The following is a 17,277-nucleotide window of genomic DNA, read 5'->3' on the forward strand; positions in this document are numbered from 1 at the left end:
CAGGGCTATTTCATGCTTTCAGATTGCACTTCCTTGCAAAATAAAAACAAAATTAAAGGTTTGAGTTTTTGAGTTTTCACATTCTCTGATGAAATGCAGTAACTGTCACATAAAGGGACCTCATGTGTCACCAAAGGCCAAATTTTATAATCTGATTGTTGAGAACAATTCTGGAGAGACTTAGAATCTTTCCAAGCTTTCTCTCCTAAACTTTTAAAAGGACCAAATGAGATCTTGACTGTGTCCAAAACACACTTTTCTATAGTTGATGAGAATCAGGAGAGCTTACACACAACTTGTTGGTGTGAAGTGCTTGTGTTTTTTAAAATATATTTAAATAAAAATAAAGTTGACAAATGGAATCTGTATGAATTTACTTTTTCTCTGTATATAAAGTAAGTCCTAAAGATTTCATCAGGTTTTTTTGCCAACAAAGAAATAAATGTAAAAAAAAACAACAGGGCTGCCACTTCATCATATTAAAAGTAGAATAATCAATGATAATGAAGTAACAAAACCAGAATTTAAAGATTTATAGAAAACGGTATTCTGGTCTGCTGAAATTTTGAAGAAATTGAGGGCTAACAATGTGTTTCACTGTACCCTTGGTTGCCTGTTTATTTTTCTGCCTTTAAAAAGTTCACTACGGTGAATTATGCCTTGTGTTGTCTGAGGCCCATTCCAGCAATCCATTATCTTCAGGTCATATCCTTCCTACAAATTGCTTTTCTGATTGAACAAATCTCTTACTGGGACTTATTTTCTTACAGGTTTCATTCTGAATGTGACCTCAGCCCTACATCCCCCAAACTCTGCTTTATTTTAGAATTCCATGAGTTTCTTTGATCAGAGTGAAATCTGAAAACTCCTATAAATCTTGTTTACTTTCAAGCATAAAGGTTAGTTATCTGTCTTCCAGGCATCAAAAGTAAGAACTTGATGGACTCCCCTGGTGGTCCAGTGATTAAGAATCCACACACTAATGCAGGGCATACGGGTCTGATCCCTGGTCTGGGGTCCTGATCCCTGGTCCTGGTCCTTTGACCCTGGTCCTACATGCCGAGGAGGAACTAAGCCCATGTTCTACAACTACTGAGCCAATGCTCTAGAGCCCATGTTCCACAAGAGGAGCCACTGAACTGAGACGCCTGAGCACTGCAAGCAGGAGCAGTCCCTGCTCTTGGAGACTAGACTGCAGGCAGGCAATGAACACCTAGAGCAACCGAAAGGACAAAATAAGAACGTGCTAATTTTAATTATTTGGGCACAATGTCTCCCTTTAGCTAATAAGGCCCTAAAACTATCATACACAAAAGTAACAGCAGACATAAATAGCACTTACTATGCAGGCTGTTTTCTAAGGGCTTTACAGATCACAATATGACACTTACACGCATCCTCACTACACATGACAGATGAAGGAACTAAGGCACAGAGAGGTAACTTGCAGAAGTTACAGTCGTGGTGAATCTACAATTCAAATCAGGGTTATCAGGCTCTAGATTCTGTGCTCTCAATCACATGCCGGACAGCCTCTCTTAAAATAATACAACAGAATATTCTCTCCAGTTATATTTTAGGAAACACAAAGCAAAATGTAGAGTTTGAAGTTTCATTCCAGTAACCACCTGAGTATTGCTTTTACCTCATTTAAGTTATTGTATATAAGCAACAGTCAGAACTGTACATGGAACAACAGACTGGTTCCAAATAGGAAAAGGAGTACATCAAGGCTGTATATTGTCACCTTGCTTATTTAACTTATATGCAGAGTACATTATGAGGAACGCTGGGCTGGAAGAAGCACAAGCTGGAATCAAGATTGCTGGGAGAAATATCAATAACCTCAGATATGCAGATGACACTACCCTTATGGCAGAAAGTGAAGAGGAACTCAAAAGCCTCTTGATGAAAGTGAAAGAGGCGAGTGAAAAGGTTGGCTTGAAGCTCAACATTCAGAAAACTAAGATCATGGCATCTGGTCCCATCACTTCATGGGAAATAGATGGAAAAACAGTGGAAACAGTGTCAGACTTTATTTTTTTTGGGCTCCAAAATCACTGCGGATGCTGACTGCAGCCATGAAATTAAAAGACGCTTACTCCTTGGAAGGAAAGTTATGACCAACCTAGATAGTATATTAAAAAGCAGAGACATTACTTTGCCAACAAAGGTCCGTCTAGTCAAGGCTATGGTTTTTCCCGTGGTCATGTATGGATGTGAGAGTTGGACTGTGAAGAAGGCTGATCGCCAAAGAATTGATGCTTTTGAACTGTGGTGTTGGAGAAGACTCTTGAAAGTCCCTTGGACTGCAAGGAGACCCAACCAGTCCATTCTAGAGATCAATCCTGGGTGTTCATTGGAAGGACTGATGCTAAAGCTGAAACTCCAATGCTTTGGCCACCTCATGCGACGAGCTGACTCACTGGAAAAAGACTCTGATGCTGGGAAGGATTGGGGGCGGGAGGAGAAGGGGATAACAGAGAATGAGATGGCTGGATGGCATCACCGACTCGATGGACATGAGTTTGAGTGAACTCCGGGAGTCGGTGATGGACAGGGAGGCCTGGCGTGCTGTGATTCATGGGGTCGCAGAGTCGGACACGACTGAGCGACTGAACTGAACTGATATGTATGTTTCAGAAACACAATGATTGTGTAGTTACATCAATTCTTTTTTTAAATCCAAAGAACAAAAATATAACTAATACAAATTTATTTTAATAAGCCTTAGAATCAGAATTGATAAATGAAGTCACCCACTGCAAAAGTGTTAAATCCATTTTGGCTACTATATTCCTTTACTTCAAACTTAAAGTAGAAACATATTGTTTATTGATGCTTTTAAAAACTACATCCATATACAAATTAGTCTGGAAGTTCTTGAAAATTGATGAACAAGCACTTTTCCACTACTTCATCATTCTAGAACTACAACAACCTTTGAAGAAACACTACTAGTGACATTTTGGACAATAAAAAGTATAAAACCAGACTGTCAGCAAAGGAACAACAAAATATAAGTTAGAAAATTCATAAACGTACATTTATTCAGGAAATACAATTACTAGAGTCCTTGATGTTTCAACAATCATTCCACATAATAAAATATTCACAACACATAGTCTCGTAAGTCTACACCAAGTCATGCTGACATTCTTTTCAGATAAGCCATAGCCATTTCTTCTATTAAATGCTATAATATCCACTTATATTTTATACAAAGTACTTGAGCCAAACTATTTAAGTACTTGAGAAAAGTAACTTTCAAAAATTTAGAAGAGGAAGACAACAATTAAAAAAAAAAAATCTGAATTATCAAACCCCAAAGAAGCAGGCCACTATAGCCTAGTGTTATACTAACGGATAAGATGGCCATATTAAGACAGTTCGTAATTATCAGTGAAAATATTATTAAATATTATCTGCAATTTTTAAACATGCTTTCTCAAATAACATACATTTTTGACAGTTAAAGGCAAAGAGGGCAGAAAGGTGACAGACATTAAAAACTTACATTTAAACTACTGGTAGATTTTATTTAAAAAAAGAAAGAAAAAGTTAAGCTATAGTTACTTTCCCAATAAGGAATGCCAAGTACCTTTGTTCCTAAAGAGATTACTAAGAAATATCACTGACCCTTACATTTGTAGCTATTTAGTAGTAGCCGTAAACTGAATTATTCTGACGCTTCCAAACAGAGTCCAGTGTAATTAGAGCATGTTATAAAGGGGGAAACAAGTGGTCCTCAACCCTAGGTGTCCTTTAGAACCAGTTGGAAAGCTTCGAAAAAATAAGCATCTGGCCCACCTCAGAGATTGCAATTTAGTTGGTATGCAGTAGGACTCAAGTGTCATTATTTTTTTTGAAGGCCTGCAGGGTGTTCTAATATGCAGCTAAGGTTGAGAATCACCGGGTCAACTCATTTTGAAATACCAAAAAAAATAAATGGAAACTGGGGAGGGAAGGTAACTTACATTTATAATTTACAAATCAAATACCTATTATTTACTATGTCTTAGTTATGTTCATAAACCATACATTTATAAGATGAAAACTCCCCTCATTTCCTCACTATACTAAACCACGATCATACATCTTTGCCACTGAATGACTGCGTTTTTCTATGGTCATGATTTAAAATTCTGGGATACACTATGAAAACTGCATTAAAGAAAATAAACTACCACTATTCACGCTCAACAGGAGCAAGCAAAACGACTGTATTTGGCTCTTTTAAGCTATCCATATTTTAAAAATTATAAATAAGTGCCAACCCACACAAAGAACAGATTGTGGATTACTGTATAAGAAACAAAAAATAGCTTACTCAACTTACTAAGTTTCAACACCAAAAAAGATTTAACTTGGCTGAAAGTTCTGAAACAGCTGAGATACTGAACCAGGAAGCTATAATTTATAATGAAATGTTGACACACCCTTAAAAGCTACTGCAGCTGCAGCAATACTAAAATAAGATTTCTTCAGGGTTTATTTACCCTGTAATGCAAGAATACAAGCACAACAATAATATTACTGTTTTTATATGCACCAATACCTCTCTCTAATATATAAAGCTCTACAACAAATACCTCTAATAATTTTACATTTAAATTAAGTCTATAATTCTTCTACCCTACTTTGGTCTCAACATTTTAAAAACATCAATTAATTTTGGAAATATACAATTCAACATGATCCTATCAATAACAAGCACATTTTGTAGTGGACTAAAGACACATTCAACCATGCAATCCAGTGTTCAATACCTAAAAGATAAATAACAATGCTGATTGACTTTTTTTCTGAAATCACTGAAAACTGGAATAATCTTTTTAAGACTCACAGTGCTCACAAACATGCAGAAAGATACACATTTCTATCCTTCCTGAAGGAATGTCACAAAATGCCCACTCTTTACACAGGGTTGATAATTATTCTAAAGTCCTTATATATTTCAATCCATTATTTTCTTTCTAGCACCTGTCACTTAAAATTTTTAAAAGCCAGACAAATGTTCCTATAAGTTATGTCTGAATATGAACCTTAACTCTTAATTTCTGCCTTTAAAAAGACCTCAGTCACAGTCATCCACTAATAGCTGCCTTTCAGTAAAACAGTGACATCCAGTGGACAAATGAAAGTATCTCAGAATTCTCATCATATTTGAATCATAAGAATCACAACTCTAAATCCAACAACTTTAATGTGAATGAGTTCTTCCTCATTTTGACAAAGTGTATGCAGATTCTTATGAAATGCACCACATCATAATTTCTACATATCTTAAACATATCTTTTTCTTACTTAGTATCAATTCTTTAAATTGAGCTATAACTCTTGAGGCTGGTGAGGTTAAAGGTATTATTTTTTCTCCTTTGCTATATCCCATCACAAACTAACTGGCTCATCTCTAGGAATGGAAGGATGAAAAAGAAGATATATTTAAATAACAATGAATAGCATTAAAAAAATTAGCAAAAGCAACCTAAACCTTTTTTGCTTTTGTAATTTATGATATAGTTGAATATAAACAGAAAGATGTAATCAGTAATGCAAACAATCAAATTACATTCTCTTGCCTCACTGCTCAAATATTATGAAAGAATACATATTTTAGCAATGATTGTATCAGTGTTTAAAAACTTTTATAAATCAGTACAAACGAATATTCATTATATATTATGTTTAAATAAAAGTAAAAAACTTCCACTGTGCTGAGTTATAATTTACCATTGATTATATTACGTGTTTCAAATACAAAACGCAGCAGTGATGTTAACATTGAATTGATAGTGTAATGAACTGCTGAGACTGTTATGTGTAATTTCTTGGAGAAGCATAAAGAAATGTTACAGGTTAAAAAAAAATGGAGAACTGTTCTTTTCAAATAAGCAAATAAAGAAAACCTTTTTTCCTAAAAAAAGATTTAAGAATGTAAAAGTACATTTTAATATTAAAAAAGCATTTTTAAAAATCTATAACAACTTTATGACAAAATCTGCATTTGTTGAAAAAGGCCTGTAAAAACAGCAGGACAGAACTGCCCTCATTACCTTTTTGCTTTTTCTTGTCAGAAAAAAGTGTATGCATCTCTGGAACCATAAATGATGTTAAAATAGGTATTTATAAAATGGCAAGGAGGATTTCATGGGAAGTTTGTTGTTGTTTTTACAATCATTGGCATTGTGGCCATCAGTAGGTCACAAGTAAAACTTCTCTAGCTACAAGCAAAATGGAATATAAAGGTTTTAACTGCATTAGGTCTGCTGCCTGCGTTTTGCTGATCGCATTTTTTCAAAGCGTGACTCCATTTCTTCCAAGACCTTGGGTGTGTACCGCACTACTAATTTAACCTTTCCTTGCGCTGCTTTCAGCAGTTCTACAGCTTTTTCATGATGCTCTCCTTCAACACTCTACGAAAAAACAAACCAGACAGAAACACAATTAATATCTAGGTATTGTACCTAACTCAAAATGAAAAATGTTTAAAACACATACAAGCAAAAAAATTTTAATGTTCTAGCATTTCAAACTATAAACCTATGAAATAATCCTGCTTTGTCACTTTAATCAGCGTAAAATTGTCTGCTAAATCATATTCTGTTTGCAGTCCAGGAACTGGTTTTTAAGTTCCAAATACCTAGTATATCCATCTACATGCCCTTTTATTTCACTAGGTCAGAAGTAAATCAAGCAATTGCTATTTGGTGAAGTTAAACTGAGGAGAGGCTTTCGATTCAATGTACTGCCTTAACTACTAAAGAGCTTAATAACTTCATAAAAAATCACACTTCAGTTCAGTTCAGTCACTCAGTCGTGTCCGACTCTTTGCGACCCCATGAATCACAGCACGTCAGGCCTCCCTGTCCATCACCAACTCCCAGAGTTCACTCAAACTCATGTCCATCGAGTCGGTGATGCCATCCAGCCATCTCATTCTCTGTCGTCCCCGTCTCCTCCCACCCCCAATCCCTCCCAGCATCAGAGTCTTTTCCAGTGAGTCAACTCGTCGCATGAGGTGGCCAAAGTATTGGAGTTTCAGCTTTAGCATCAGTCCTTCCTGCTAATTTACACTGGAAAAAAGCAAAACACACACAAACTGTTTCAAAATGTATCACTCCACAAAAAGCGGTGCCTAAGAGTCTTCCAAGGGATTTCTAAATTACAAAGCTTCTTGGTCTTTCCCTGCATCTTCTGTTTCTGACTTTCCTGATGGCTCACACAGTAAAGAATCTGCCTGCAATGCAGGAGACCTGGGTTCGATCCCTAGGTTGGGAAGATCCCCTGGAGGAGGGCACGGCCACCCACTCCAGTATTCTTGCCTGGACAATCCCCATGGACAGAGGAGCATGGCAGACTACAGTCCATGAGGTCACAGAGTCGGGCACGACTGTTTCTATAACTCGAATACACCCCCAAGTGGTCAAGTAGAAAGAAAATGCATCCTTACCACTCCATTAACAGAAAGGAGCTGATCTCCTCGCTTGAGGCCCCCATGTCTATCAGCAATTCCACCTGGAATTATTCGAGAGATATAGATTGGAGAGTTTTGTTCTTTGCCTCCCATAATATTGAATCCAAGGCCTTCTTCTGTTTTTGGTAGCTCAACAACTCGAGGATGAGAATGCCCTTCGCTGGCAGCAAATGCAGCAACAGTAGCCTGAAAGAAAATTTTACATATTTAAAAAAATAGGACCTTTGTTTACTTCACTCTTTTGTCCCTTTTTAAAAACTACTTTTTCTTCTTTTTTTAAATTATGAGGGTATGGTTAACACATTTACAGCAGATTTGAAAAATACAGAACCAAGTTACATACAGTCCCACTCTAAGTAGATTAAGATTTTTAGTTGGAGTTTCAATATCAAACTCGCAAAAATTAAGAGAATGATAGAAAAGTAGGAGACAGTAGACCTGAAAAGCACTATGAACAGATTCAACATAATTAAGATTTATACAATTTTCACACAATTGCAGAATATAAATTCTATTCAAGTTCCCATAGACTATAAACCAGTAGACAACTGAAACATATCCAGGGACATAAAACAAAACAGAAAAATTTCATGGTCTAAAGGTACTGAAATCATAAGAGTGTGTTCTCTTATCACTGTGCAATCACAGTGATACTGATAATTAGAAATCAGTATCAAATTAAAAACGACTTTTGAAGGAAGTATTTTTGATGTCTGAATGTCCGCAAATTCACTGACAGTGAAGGTAAGCTAAGTAGATGGTGCTTTTAAGAGGACGTCTGGGAAGCTTACTCTGGGATTATGCAGAAAGTGCTGAGGTCGTTCAGGTCACTCCTGGTTCTTCCCGTGCCCAGAACTTCTGTGCAGTGTTTGGCAAGCAGGCCTTGCCAGGAAGATGAACGCTGTGCACACTAACAAGGAGAACTCCCTCTCCTCGCATGCCACCAACTTTGGGGCTGGGCAGCCTGGTATATTCAGGGGATTTGGGGTGGCACAACCCATGTGTGTAACCTAAACGTAGGTAGGTGTCCTTTTATGCAGTCATTCTGGCTGCTGTACTATTTGCACTGTATATTAACCCACATAGAGCCAAATCTTTCAAATTTAGACTAATTCAGAGGAATTCTAACACAAAGTTGAGAATTTGGGTTTCATTTTGCTTTATGTAATTAAGTAATCTGGTACTATATTTTTGTGTATTAGATCAGGGTATATGAGAAACATGGGAAGGAAGAGAAAAAAATCAAGATTTGCTGAATACTCGAAGCTCTTTAAGAGGCTTCATTTTATAGATAATGGAACTAAGGCTCAGAAGTACAGGAGGCTGTGAAAGTCAGGAATTAAACCCAAATTTTAATTGTTTTTTCCCACTCTGTCAAACAATACCCACATGACTCAACAGAGAATCCAATATTGCCTTTTGTGAACCAGTTAACTATCAATGAATAGTTAGTTTCAGTATAAATCACCTACTACTTATTCTAACTCATATATGATGAGATGGCTATATAGCAACATTGCTTCAAAGGACATGAATCTGAGTAAACTCCAGGAGATTGAGGAGGATAGAGAAGCCTAGTATGTTGTAGTCCATGGGGTTATAAAGAGTCAGACACAACTTAGTGACTAAACCACCACCACCACATATGATGGACAGAGATCAATGCTTGAATTATTAGAGGAAAACACTGGTACAGAAAAACACATAAAACCTCCCACCTGTAGCTCTGAGGAGGTAACCTCCTATTTGCAGAGTTAAGGTTAAGGAGAAAGTGAATGGCAACATAGGGGAGTACCTCAGATCTACCATTTACTATTTGTGTGATTTGAAGCAAGTAATCTAATTTGATGCTTCCTCACCAATAAAATGAGACTAATAATCCATACCTCAGAATTTTGATGAATATTTACATAATAATATATATATATATTACCTACAGCAACCACATATTATATAGATGTATTATTTGTGTGCAAATATATTTTAATGTATCAGCTAGACTGCATAAAATATGTTTTGTAAAGCCAATTAAAAAGTCCTACTTTTCAGTAATCAAGTTGAGTGTAACTTGAAAGGTACTATTTGTTAGTTTTTAAAATAAGTCTATCATGAAACTAATAACTTCACATTTTAAACCTGTAATTTGTGATGAATCCTCTCACTTTCAGTAAATGAAAAAAATGTACCTTTGCAGTTGCATTAGCTCTCACTTCAGGACTGCTACTGATGTCCACAGTCTCATAGACATGTTCATATACCTGCAAAACCCAAAGTTATCACTGAGACTTTAAATCTCAAAATATAACACGCTTGAGTTCTTTTTAACGTTAATGAATGTGTCAAAATTTCAGAAAAAGTTATGCATCTTTGTACCATGTTTTTCTGTTAGAAATTCCAAAAATGAGAGGGGTGGGTTCTAAAGTTAACTTTAAGAAACTACAAACCCAAATTTCAGAATGTTATCTTACCCTAAATAACGCAAGTTTATAGTCATTTTAATCCCATTTACTTACCTCTCTTACAGCATTGCAGAATTCACTCTGAAGGACTCTCTGTAGAGCCTGAAGTTTCTGTGGTGGTACCTCTCCACTTCTTTGCAGTTTTTCCAACAATTCAATTGCTCTACAAATATCTAGAGTTAAACACACACCAATAGATAATTTTCTCTAAATGCCTCTGTAACAGTGCAGCATTTAGGATTTACTCCTCAATGGCTAACAAGAAATATATAGAACACAGAGGAAAAAAGCCTAAGAGTATGAACTTGTGTGTGGGGCGGTTCATGTATGGAGGGTGGGAATGTAAAATCTGAGAAAAATGTTAAATTTTACAGCAGATTAGGAAGAAAAACTGATGTTGAACATGCATAAAATCTGAAAAAACCATATCTTTAAGAGACACAGGAAAACAAATATAAAGTCCTAAACATCACAGGAAAGAACTGGAGTTCAAATGTGACAGACACATGAACATTGTAGTACTTCAGAAAAGCTGACAGCATTATCAGAAGCTACTTAGTCAAAAAAAATTTACCTACCATCAACAGTAATCAAAGTGCTGAGCAGTATAAAACGTTGTGTGCTAATGAAGTCACTATTTTCCAAAAGAAAGCTTAATATATATGTACATATAAAAACTCTTCAATAACATGTGCAGTTAGTTACTGGCAGGAACACAATTTAAAACAATGATACAAATCAGTAAAATTAACTGGTCTGTTTTCAACTTAGGATCATCACACAGTGTTTTAATTAAGACAAGCTCAGTCAAATACATGTTTACAAAATACAAAGCAATTAGTTTGTGAGTCTGGTATCAGTAACAGCTGGGTGATCTTGGGCGAGTAACTTAAAACTCCTTGTGTCTGTTTTCCACTATAAAATGGAAATAACAGTATCTCCTTTATAAGAATTACATGACCAATGAAACAAAAAAACAATGTAAGGGCCTGGCATGTGGCAAGCATAAATGTTATGTTACATTAGCACCAATTAAGCCTGTTAGGCAGTTCTCATTGGGAAGTGTAAAGGAAAAGTGTTTTACAAATTAAGAAACTTTTACAAGATTCAGTCATGTTTCATACTATTTCTCCCCTGATTTTTAACGGTTTTTGTACCACAGGGGGCTAGAGTACTTATTATTCTAAAGTTCCTTCCCTCCTTTTGTCTTAAGTGGAAGAAATCCCAAATTTTCTATTATACTAAAGGATTGGAACTTTTCTCTTTATATAATCAGTATTGCTGTCTTTGTTTGCAACTGGAAAATTAGGAATAAATGTAGTGAAGAAAGAAGTAGATTTTTCAATTTCAGCTAATAGAAGTTTAAACCGATGTTAATCCAATGCAGCAGAAAAATATTTTCCCCATTCTCATCTCCCACCATCAGAATAGCTGGTGAATGTGGAGTGCTGGTTCATCAAATATTCTGACCTACAAAATTATAATATACAAGCTATATGAAAATTTCCAAGTAACAAAAAATTGAAAAAGTAAAATATTCTTTACCAAACCTAAACTGTACCCAGTACGTTCTCAAATGTGTTCCACTAAATCTTGTTTCAATGTCTTTGAAGGCATTCAAGATCTTGATCATATGAACTAATTTTATACTATAGGATTGCTGGGAGAGTTTCTTAATAGAATCTCTTAAACAGAATGCTAAGTAAGAATCAAAGTGGATGTAATCTTTCTTATCCTGCTAAATGGCATCCACTAATAGCTTATCCTCAGGTTCTGAGCACTCTTACTGTGGAACTGAAATGAACTCTGAAACAGGAAAAAACAAAGGCATGACTACCAAAACTAAATGCCAGAGGTGAAGCTTCACATTTTGAACTGCACTTAACAATACAAGACTGCCAACATGTCAGAACTCTACAACAAGTTTTCAAAGAAAAACACCTACTCCAGTTAACACCAGACAAATCTGTTCCCATCTACAAAGCAGTGTCATTGTGCTTGGAAGAACATGTCACAATCTTAGGCCTAACTTAGCAAATCTTCCCAGAGTAAGCTGCTACTCTGTCAAACCGATACTTTAATTAATGGCCTGGTGGGCTGGAGGAAAACATTACTTGTAAAAAGACTGACAAATAGTGAATACCACAAGGAATAAATAATGTTAAGTGTATGCATGGGTCTGTGTAAAGTTATGAGGAAAGACTCCAAAATTCAATTCTAAAAATGTACCCCTTTTTAGGGAGAAGGAAACGGCAACCCACTCCAGTATTCTTGCCTGGAAAATCCCTGGTAGGCTCCTCAGTCCATGGGGTCACAAAGAGTCAGACACAACTAAGCATCTTCACTTAGACCTCTTTTTAGAGCAGAAACTACTTAAATATTCAGACTGTAAATGCAAATGTTAATATTTACAAGATACTGTCAATCTCCATCTTATACTTTGTTTACTACTAGTGCTCGAAATGTCTAGTTTTACTTTTTGACTCTTACTGATGACTTCTAATACAGGTGTGTCAAAAGTATACTTGAAATTATATGAAAGAATTTGGGGAACAGTGGAATGCTAAAAAACTGAAACTACGCTTTTAGGCTCACAGTCTTTCACTTCACTGGCTTTCGGTTTTTAATTACTTAGCAGAACAGGTTTTATTTTCCTTGACAGCCTGCTCTAAAAAGCAAGCAATCAACCAGTTAGCAATCGTAGGATCTGTAATGAAGAATAATGCTGCACTTTAACGTAATTTACAATCACTATTTCTTCTAGTTATGCAACCTTCTTTCCAGAACCACAGCAGAAGGACTGTAAAGCACCTTCTCCGTACCCGGGAGGGGCACCACAGTCAGAAAATATCCTCAATACGTATACAAGCGAGGCTGTGGTGGAAGTAATGATGGCATTTGTGCATAAATGAGAGGGGGTTTGGTGGGAACGCGCTGCGTGTCCCGGCTGGGTGAGTGAAGGTGGGGACACTGTGTATGAACGCGTCAATACGGGCAGGGCGTGTAGTCCTTCCGAACGGGGCGTGGGATATTTGCTCAGCTTGACGTCTCTGAACTTAAAGTAGGCCGTGCCCATCCAGGGAGCGTGTGTACAGCGTGTGTCTGCGAATGCAGACAGGTGGTGGTGAACTATGCCGTGCTCCGGGATAGTCCATGTGAACAGACAAGGGGTTTCAGGATCAGTCAAGAGCGTCAAGCCCTCTCCCCGGGCCCGGCGCTTCGACATCGGTGGCCACAGGCGCCAGCGCGAGGGAAAGCCTGGTTCGGGGTCTCGGAAATTGGCCCACTCGCCCCCTCGGACGACAAGGCACTCCCCTTCCTCCTCCGCCCACTCGGTCCCAGGCTCGGCCCCACTCACCCCTCTCCAGTCGCACAGGTTCCCCCAGGGCCGCCATCTTCTCCCTCTGCCTGCAGACCCACAGGAAGTGACGACAGAGGGGCTGTGGTGGAGGGGCGGGGCCTAGCGGAGCCGGGAGGAGGGGCCGTCCAGTATCGCGAGAGCGGGAGAGGTGGCTCTGGGCCTCCTCGAGTCTTGCCGAGGTAGAGAGAGTGTGGGTAGTGGGCTTCCGAGGCCAGTTTTGTGCTGCACTTCAGCAGTCTTAAGATTCTGAAATCCCTCGGCCAGGTATAGTTGAAAAGAGTCCCTTTCCCGACTCTTGCCCCATTCCTGGGGATTCGAGCCATATTCTTTTCCCTTGGAACCTTTGGTTTCACAAGGCAGAGTCTGGACTCTAGTTCCAGCTTGACTGTTCGGGGCTCTGTGAACTTGGAGTGCTCACTTACCGTTTTTTGGCCTCAGTTTATTCCTCTGTCCTACATAGAAGTTCTGTGTCTGAGTTCTTAACATTCTTAAGCAATGAAATTGGGTGGTGGTTAGTTGCTCGGTCATGTTTAACTATTTGCAATTCCATGGAGTGTAGTCCACCAGGCTCCTCTGTCTATGGGATTTTCCAGTCAGGAATACTGGAGTGGGTCGCCATTTCTTTCTCCAGGGGATCTCGTCGACCCAGGGATGGAACCTGCATTGGCAGTTGGATTCTTTACCACTGAGTCACCAGGGAAGCCCCTAAAATGACGTATGAGGAATCAAGTAATATTCTTCATACATTGTAGATTCTTAGGGCCACTTTTGAAATTTTCTTGAACCTTAAGCGAAATATTAATTTTCCGAGTATTAGAGTCCACTAACATTTATTCGAGTGCTAGTCGATGCTGATAATCAGTTGGGTGCCCCCATCCTCTGTTCCCATTCAACATAATATTTTCTTCTTGTCCAACATGAATGCCACCATCACACTTTTTGTTTTCCCCTTGAAAATTTTCAGTGGCTTCTACCTTTGTTTCCTGTTTCTAAAGTTGTGTGTGCTCATTCGTGTCCAACTGTTTTCGGGCCCATGGACTGTAGCCTGCCAGGCTTCTCTGTCCACGGAATTTTCCAGGCAAGAATACTGGGACAAGTTGCCATTTCCTACTCCAGGGGATCCTTGGGACCCAGTAATCAAACCCATGTCTCTTGTGTCTCTTGCGTTGGCGTGCAGATTCTTTACTACTGCACTGCTTGGGAAGCCCAAAGCTTTGTGTACTATGAACATAACTCATCTGTCTAACCTAGTTTCTCTTTATCCGTCAAATGGAGTAGACACTCCAGTAGAGGAGGAATATTCAAAACCATGTTTCTTCTTGTTTACAAGTCTTCATTTGTGTTTTCTTAAATGGATTGCCCTTCCCCATCTCCTCTGGCTCTCTAGGCTATATACATTCTCAGACTGAACCCATCCATCCTCCAGGGCTATGAAGACGTGTCACTCCTACTCAGCTTCCCTATCTCCATCCTCTTCTCCTTATTGGTCCCTAATGGCCCTTATAGCCTGCAAAAGCATTCACGTATTTATATCTTATTCATTGTTGTTATTTGTTGTCACAAATTTGTTGTCATTTGTGATAAACAAATTTATTAAACAAATGTTTATTAAATGCTTAATGTCTATCAGACACCTTGCTAGGCACTAAGAATGCTATGTGGAGAAAGACAAATGCAGACCTTCAAAGATTTTCTTTTCTTCCATCCTCCAGCTCCTCTCCTTTGATAACTCCATTTACATGTATATTCCTGTGTCTGACATTGTTTACAGCTCACTAAGGAAAGTTATGACCAACCTTGATAGTATATTAAAAAGCAGAGACATTACTTTGCCAACCAAGGTCCGTCTAGTCAAGGCAATGGTTTTTCCCATGGTCATGTATGGATGTGAGAGTTGGACTGTGAAGAAAGCTGATCACCGAAGAATCGATGCTTTTGAACTGTGGTGTTGGAGAAGACTCTTGAGAGTCCCTTATACTGCAAGGAGATCCAACCAGTCCATTCTAAAGGAGATCAATCCTGGGTGTTCATTGGAGGGACTGATGCTAAAGCTGAAACTGCAATACTTTGGCCACCTCATGCGATGAGTTGACTCACTGGAAAAGACTCTGATGCTGGGAAAGGTTGGGGGCGGGAGGAGAAGGGGACGACAGAGAATGAGATGGCTGGATGGCATCACCGACTCTGTGGACATGAGTTTGAGTGTACTCCGGGAGTTGGTGATGGACAGGGAGGCCTGGCGTGCTGTAGTTCATGGGGTCGCGGAGAGTCGGACACGACTGAGCGACTGAACTGAACTGAACTGAATACTCTGTTCATTTTAGCTTTTCAGGGTTTCTGTTTCCTTTTTTCCACATAAAATATTCTCTTAATCCCATCTAGCTCATTTTTCATCTCAGATATTTGTCTTTTTTATCTTCAGCAGTTTGATTTAGGGGTTTGTGTGTATGTGTGTTTGCATTTTACGTGTCCTCACTTAACATGCTCAATATTTCCTCTAGCTTCTTGAACATATGGAGTAAAATTATAATGACAGTTTTAATGTCTTTATCTACTAAGTCTGTCATCTGTGCCATTTCTATTGATTTTTCTCTTAATTATGACTTATGCATGCATACTAAGTTGCTTCAGTTGTGTCCAGCTCTTCACAGTCCTGTGGACCATAGCCTTCTGTCCGTGAGATTCTCCAGACAAGAATACTGGCGTGGGTTGCCATGCCCTCCTCCAGGGATCTTCCTGACCCAGGGTTTGAACCCTCATCTGTTGCATCTCCTGCATTGGCAGGCAGGTTCTTTTTCCACTAGCCAAACCTAGGAAGCCCATAGTTTCTTGCCTCTTGCCTGATCAGTAACTCACTAAATAAGTAGGGCTAAACATCGTGAAATTTACATTTAGGGGAGCTAGATATTTTTATATTTGTATAAATATTTTTTGAGATTTGTTTTGAAATGTAGATGGGACACTTAAAAATAATTTTGGTTTTTGAGGCTTAATTTTAAGCTTTGTTAAATGGAACTAGTTCAGTCTTTTGTAAAGGGCTAATTGTGTTCCACCTCTGAGGAAATAAATACCCTTCTAAGTTCTTTACCTCATGCCACATGAATTTCGAGGTTCAACTCTGATTGGCAGGGGTTTTTCAGGTGGCACTAGTGGTAAAGAATCTGCCTGCCAATGCAGGAAATACAAGAGACACAGGCTCAGTCCCTCTGTATGGAAGATCCTCTGCAGAAGGAAATGGCAACCTGCTCCAGTATTCTTGCCTGGAAAATCCCATGGACAGAGGAGCCTGGTAGGCTACAGTCCATGGGGTCACAAAGAGTTGGGCACGACTGAGCACGCGTGCACACACACACATACACACATATAGATACACACACACTGATTAGCAGGAATAGGAACTAGTCTCATGAACTGGAATTGTGGATTGTTTGCTTTGTTCCTTTTGAATGATTCCCTACCCTTGGTAATTTCTTAATACATATATTCATAAAATTTCTGAATTCCAGGGATAAGTAGAAGATCCTCAAAGTTTTCAGAGAGAATGAAAAGAATAAAAAGTCACATTCTAAAGAATTGGGACTCAGAACACTACAGATTGCTGATTATTTGAAGCATGCAGCTAAGTCACTTCAGTCGTGTCCGACTCTGTGTGACCCCATAGACGGAAGCCCACCAGGCTCCCCCGTCCCTGGGATTCTCCAGGCAAGAACACTGGAGTGGGTTGCCATTTCCTTCTCCAATGTGTGAAAGTGAAGTCGCTCAGTCGTGTCCGACCCTTAGCGACCCCATGGACTGCAGCCCACCAGGCTCCTCCATCCATGGGATTTTCTAGGCATGAGTAAGGAAGAAAAAGTATTAGGAGCTATTTCTGAGTGGAGAAACTATGATTCAAATTAATGAACACATTTATATTCAACACACAAAGTAAATGAAAGGATCAGTTAATATGTGAGGCGAGCTCTTCTAAAATATCCTTCCCT

At 38.6% G+C, this 17,277-nt stretch overlaps 1 protein-coding gene across 1 annotated transcript; it reads right to left on the reverse strand.

The window, feature by feature from the left end:
• Positions 1–2,814: 2,814 nt before the first annotated feature.
• On the reverse strand, positions 2,815–13,363 carry LIN7C (lin-7 cell polarity scaffold C). Its single transcript, XM_055423753.2, has 5 exons — positions 13,295–13,363; positions 9,991–10,109; positions 9,664–9,735; positions 7,454–7,663; positions 2,815–6,416 (listed from the first exon to the last, which is right to left on the reverse strand). The coding sequence occupies exons 1-5, from the start codon at positions 13,329–13,331 to the stop codon at positions 6,261–6,263; spliced, it is 594 nt and encodes a 197-aa protein (XP_055279728.1). The 5' UTR covers positions 13,332–13,363; the 3' UTR covers positions 2,815–6,260.
• Positions 13,364–17,277: the final 3,914 nt, after the last annotated feature.

The sequence above is a fragment of the Moschus berezovskii genome, chromosome 14 (assembly GCF_049115385.1).
Source record: "Moschus berezovskii isolate FMDL1 chromosome 14, NW_MosBer_1.0, whole genome shotgun sequence".
Lineage (NCBI taxonomy): Eukaryota > Metazoa > Chordata > Mammalia > Artiodactyla > Moschidae > Moschus > Moschus berezovskii.